The 6,000-nt window shown below is 42.8% G+C and overlaps 1 protein-coding gene across 5 annotated transcripts in view; it reads left to right on the top strand.

Annotated features, from left to right (window-relative positions):
* Nucleotides 1-449: 449 nt before the first annotated feature.
* The window catches only part of LOC126535851 (uncharacterized), a 118,353-nt gene continuing 112,802 nt past the window's right edge, over nt 450-6,000 (top strand). For 4 of the 5 annotated variants that reach the window (XM_055073499.1, XM_055073500.1, XM_055073502.1 and 1 more), the window contains exons 1-2: nt 450-660; nt 1,954-2,113. In XM_055073499.1, coding sequence (XP_054929474.1) covers nt 1,994-2,113 — 120 coding nt within the window. In that variant the 5' untranslated portion in view covers nt 450-660; nt 1,954-1,993. Of the gene's footprint in view, nt 665-1,953; nt 2,114-6,000 lie in introns of all 5 variants that reach the window. The other variant, XM_055073498.1, reaches the window with a different exon arrangement.

Genomic DNA, 6,000 nt, shown 5'->3' with positions numbered 1-6,000 from the left:
GAAGAACAATGATAGTACTATATAAAGGAAGTGCTCTTCCTTTAAATATTATAATTATCGAGAAAATCAACATGTCCGCGTCTTGTTACGATGAAAAGCGATACACATTACAAGTTGTAAACAGTTTTGCATTTATGAACAAAGACAGTCCTCGACACAGTAAAGATATATTCACTGCACATTGTTACAAAGTCAATATATTTTTGGGTATAATGCCTTTAGGCATAATTTTCCAACTCGCAGCGCTTGCACTGAGAAAGCAAATATCACGGAGATCGAAACAGAAAGTTACAAAAATAGTATTTTTGTTTTTTTGTCAAAAACTTTTCTACAGTGATCTAAGCTTGCCTTTTATCAAAATTTATGTAGTTTTAAAGGTGCGGAACATCACTTTTTGTAATGTTGAACTACATACGAAACTAAAGCCTGCGGCTATATTTGTACGCTCCAGAGAAACATGATCCGGATTTTGCTTGAGCATCGCCGTTTGCCCGCTGGACCCTCCGATATGCCGGGGAGTCCTGTGTGTTTTCACGCATGAATTCTCCGACACAGATTGACATCCGTCTTTAGTATTTACGTTTTTGCTTTTCTTCAAGTCAAAGTGACGGCGCCGCCGTCCTAGTGATACTTGCGCCGCGCCTAACCGGGCTCCAGTCGGTACGTAGGTATCTGGTCAACATCCAGCGAAGTTTGTGGTGTTATACGTAAAGTAGTTTTCACATCAGGTCATCTGAAATGGGCTTGTCTACGTATTTTTTATTCTTTAAAGTTGACCAATGTTATGCTCCTGATTCGCATGTTTCCATGTTGCCTCTCAATATAGTGGCCGGTATTGGAAAGCATATACGACCAATACCAAGTGCTTTCGCGCGCGCTGAATTAATTTATGGGCGTTCGCTGTAGTCGATCTTGAACAATCGTACATCGTGTAACAGCTCGTTCTACAATTGGAACCCACATGTGCTAAGATCGCAATATTGAAGCCACCGCGATCTAGATCTGGTAGTGCAGTTGTATCGTCCTTTCTGTGCATGCAGTCGTGAACGTGTGTCTGGTTTTGAAGAATTGTGTCGCGCCGGCAGACATGTAATGTTTACATAAAGCCATATGCTCTTATAAGTTCAAGATTTAAAACGTTTCGTTTGTTCGCATCAGTGCATTTAACTGGTGCCGGTAAACGTGCACGTCAATCTTTTCCTAACTGTCATCTGTCATTAAGATTTTAGCACAGTGAATGTCGCATATCATGCGGCACCGTGCATGTCGCGAGTTATTCATAGTACCGAATTAAACACATGGTTGAGCATTACATTTAGAATTGAAGCACAAACGGAAGGTAGAGCGTTTAACGAGAAATGGAGGTGTGGTCGCTGCCTGTATGTTTGCGCTGTTCATACATGTCCAGACATTTGTGTGTCCGTTTCACGGAATTGAAGCTGCTGATCACGAATACACAATGTATAAAGAAGTACAAGTCATTGCATGCGGTAAGATTCTGCCTACTCCAACCAGTAACATACAGTTGTAGGGCAAGAAAGGTCACATTTAGCTGTCTCTGCAGTTGACCACAAGCCTAACATAAACATGTAAGCCGCATTATGTAAAAGGTACTAGCTTTAAAGATCCATCATTGATTTTTGGGGCAGGAAGACCAGCCTTTTATTGTATGCGAGAGAGCCTGGGCCTCATCTGCAGAAGGAGCGAAAGTGTGCGCAAAGAATGCTTGTGTCAAGTGTGTGAAGCACTAAAACCTTAATAAAACATGTATCGTGAGGTTGCCATTCCATAATGTCCTCTGTGCAAGGACATATTTTAATATTTATGCCATTTCTGTATAATAAAAAGTTAGATTGCTTTGAATTGGTGCTAGATATACCAAATGTGCACAGATTAAGGTTTATATTTATGGAAGTTGATGATTTTTTACCATATTTGCATGTGGTACTTCAGTTTCTAATGCAGGGCTGATGCTGGACCATCTCTACTAAACATGCAACGACGCAACGCCGACCCTGATCAGGCCCGACGAAATGCAAGGGCAGACAGGGCATCTCCAAGCACTGCTTCTGTTGGCAGTGCATCGTCTGCCAGTAAGAACACAAATCGTGCTGTAAGTTGTAGTTTTCTTTTTAATATTTTTAAGCGTAAGCGTTGCTTAGCTCGTTACACAGTTTGCGCCGTCTGCAGCAAGAGAGGCAAAAGACTTGTCAGAAGGTGCTTCCATTAGTGGAAGCGCATGTGATGCCGCATGCTCTTCTGCCAATAAGAGAAAAGTGTTTGGTGATGTGTGTGCAGGAGCTCAGTTCCCTATAATACCACCAAATAATGTTGGCCTCTCTGCATCACTGGCAGTGAAACCCACGCATTGCAGCTGCAGTGTCATGGAAGTATTGCTGCATCATGGTCATGGCACCAGGACTGCTGGCAGTTATAGTGACGATGGCATGGCAAGAAATTCATGACGACTGTATGACGACAACACAATGACGACAATGATATGACTACTGTGGCATGATTATGATGTGATGACAAAGGAATGGCATCAACGGAATAATGAAGGCACCGTGAGGACAATGGGATGATGATTCACAAATTATGACAATGGTTCGACAGCAGGGTGATGATAATGTCATAAATGCATGCATGCATGATGACACAATGGAAACTATGACATGATGAATGACAACAGAAGTATGATCATGATGAAATGATGAAGACAGTGTGATGACGGCATGACGATAATCGTATGGCAAAGCTGTAATGACGACGATGGGACAACCAGGACAGCATCAGGACAACGGTATGACGAGTGCATAACAGCGATGGAACAACCATGACGTCATCAGGATGATGGTATGATAACGATGGCATGACAGTGGTGGCATAATCGTAATTGAATGACGACAGTGTGATTATGATGTAATGACAAATAAAGAATGGCGTAGGTTGAACAACAAAGACGGCATAAGAATGGCGTGACGACAATAGGATGACAGTTCTAAATTGTGATATATAACAGTGACAGTGTGACAATGGGATGGTTATGACAGTATCACGACAAAGCAATGATGACAGCGTCATGATCACAGTTGATTGACGACAGCATGTTTACAATGGATGGACAAAGAAGGAAGGACATCGACAGAATGATGAAGGTGCTATCAAAACAGTCGAATGACTAAGCTGGAATGGTAATGACGATGACGGTATACAAGGCGATTACTGTATGACAACGATGGCTGGAGTAAAGCCCCTCCATCCACGCGCCACCGCCGCTTTCTTAAGTAGCGACAACCTTTGTTGTGCGCCGCCTTTTCCCTCACACCAAATCTGGTTCTGGCATTTCCGGTTTCAAAATTTCCGGTTCCGGCGTTTCCGCTTCCTGGAGTTGCGCTGCGAGAATTTCCGCTTTGACTGCCGATGGTGAGACGCCCGCATGTGCTTAGCAGAGCTGTGGCAGTCACCATGAGAATGCAAAGGCGACAAGCTGTTGTATTCTGCTGAAGTAGTAGTTCGCGGTCGCTGTTTTCCAAATGCACGAAAAACAGCAGTGGTCTCCAAGCGCCCAGGCACTACATTCCACTGTACGTTGTCTCTCATGGCACAACCCGTTACAGGTTGACGCAAAGCAGCGAACACGATCAGATCGCTGATTACAATAGGCGGTGGTTCTTGGATGGAATTGCATTCACAGTTTAAAGCGCAGCTGGTGCAATTAAAGCCTCTCCATCAACGCGAAAGTAAACAACGCTAAAAAACATAGTGTCACTTCCACTCGGAACAGGAAGCTGCAGCTACGGAAGTTCCGCTTGACGCCGGAAGCTAAGGGGGCGAGTGGGAGAGGAGCGTGGAGGAGGAGGGTAGGTTGGTGGTACTTAACCTGTTCGGCAGAAACGTGTATGGAGGGGCTTTAGGCAGGAGTGACAATGACGGTGCCTCAATCAAAGGACTGCTGTGCACCCGGCTGTGCCAGTGTATGCTTAGTGAGCACTCGAGCATTGGAGCGGAACATAGTAGTTTCAATGAGAATGCTGTAAGCCATCCTCTACACTGAAATGCCATCAGGAAGCAGGACCTTTAGATGCCCAAACAATTTGGTGAGCTTGAGACTGGGAGCAAAATCCCTACCAGCACCACAGTTAATGCTTAAAGGGCCACTAAAGGCAATTATTAAGTCATGCTAAAGTGATAGATTAGTGCTCGAGAATCTCTAAGGTGTCAGTCAATATGATCACCAACAGAGCCTTAATAATCGAGAAATTGAGGTAAATGCAGGACATGATTAGAAACTCCCCCAGGACATTCAAGTACTTGCCTGATGACGAAAGTGCTCCTGAGTTAAATTCTGTCACTAGTACTCAACCACTCACTGCAAAAAACATCCTTGCATTGTCAGAGGAAATAAAATACTACTTGTCGTGTTCTATTTCATTTCTTAAAAGAAAGAACTCATTGAAATTACCCTTGACAACAGCACAGGTGGTCGAAAGGTTTCGTTTTCGCTTGACTCTGCGCTGCCGCCGCTTTCATGTTTCAATAGTTTTGTTATCGCGTAGTACTCCGCTGGTTTTGCTGGCTCGCGAAACCTGCACAAACTACAAGTAGCAGACAATTCAACTTCCATGTGATGTCGCGGGATGACCGAACAGTCTACGTCACTTGACCAAAAAGTAGCTGCAGCGGCGAATCCACCGCTCTGTCTTGGCTCGGTACCGCCGTCTGTGAGGCGCCGTTTTACTCACCGACGGCAGCAAAGAGTGGTGATGGCGTATGCAATGTCACCACTCCCCCGGTTCAGTGGCGGGAGATTTAATTTAGAAAAAGGTATTGGAACCCTTCACATGCAATTTTTTCATGAACAAAGTCTTTTCTTGGCACGAAACAAGTGTTGCGAGGCTTCTGGAATGGTATTTAAATAGTCTACGTCGACTTAGTATTTGTCTTTAGTGGGCCTTTAAACATTTGCATTACATGCTTAGAAAAGGGTACCCTGAATGAATCGTGTGACTTCTTCCACAGGCATCAAATCATCAAATCAGCATCATTTATAGGGTATTCAATCTCATTGTTTGGTGAACAAGGCTGAAACAACCAACTCAAATGCTACACAATGCAGGAAAAGAGATGTGGCTTTACAGAGCACCATTGTGGTATGAAAACATGCTTTTAGTTTCGGTGCACCTAATTATATCCAGCTTCCATTCATTCAACCTTGATGGTACATGAAAAATGTCTGAATTACCATAATTTCAAATTGAAGCATCCATTTGAAATTTTCCAAAATTATCATATATGTACTAAGAAGTCTTGTTCATGCCTTCACATGCAAGTAGACCTTACAGAAACAATCTTGTGTGATTTCATTGTAGAGAAATATCATTAACGCCTCAACCAAAGTCAATTGTAGTCTTTAGATCTTTTCATCCTTACTACAGCTGTTGTCAATAAATTCAAACTGTGGCACAGAACAGATGTAATTTACACTGTTTTCATCAGTTAGTGGTCTGCACACATCCACAATGACTGCAGAGTTAACAGCCATACATCCAGTGTATCGGGTTTTCCACTGACTTGCAAAATTTTTTGCCCAGCAGCCTTCTTTAGTTGCTTGCTTGAAAGGACCGTTTACCAGCTTACAAGGACACAAGCTTTTTCGCCATAATGGGAAGCTTAGTATTGAATGCATCCAAACTTGCAGTATGTACATTAGAAAGTGTGAACATGTACAAATTGCAGCAAGTTGAATAACTGAATACAATAGCAGTAATGCACTTTAAAGGTTGGCTAATGCAGTGCTTACAGTAAGAAAAGTTGATGTGGTCATTAGTAGTGGTTAAAATTAGCCTTGCATGGTTTGCCATTTGTTGCTCATCAACAGTGTCAACTGGACTCATTACTTAACCTTGAACATATTCATAGGCAGAGTTGTGAAGTTGTGCATATTATCTCACACATAAATAGTTACATGAGCTTAGGAATGAAAGTGCTTTTTCATTT

The sequence above is a fragment of the Dermacentor andersoni genome, chromosome 4 (assembly GCF_023375885.2).
Source record: "Dermacentor andersoni chromosome 4, qqDerAnde1_hic_scaffold, whole genome shotgun sequence".
Taxonomy (NCBI): Eukaryota; Metazoa; Arthropoda; class Arachnida; order Ixodida; family Ixodidae; genus Dermacentor; species Dermacentor andersoni.
Note: the sequence above shows the minus strand (reverse complement) of the source record. Positions and strands in the feature narration are given on the sequence as shown.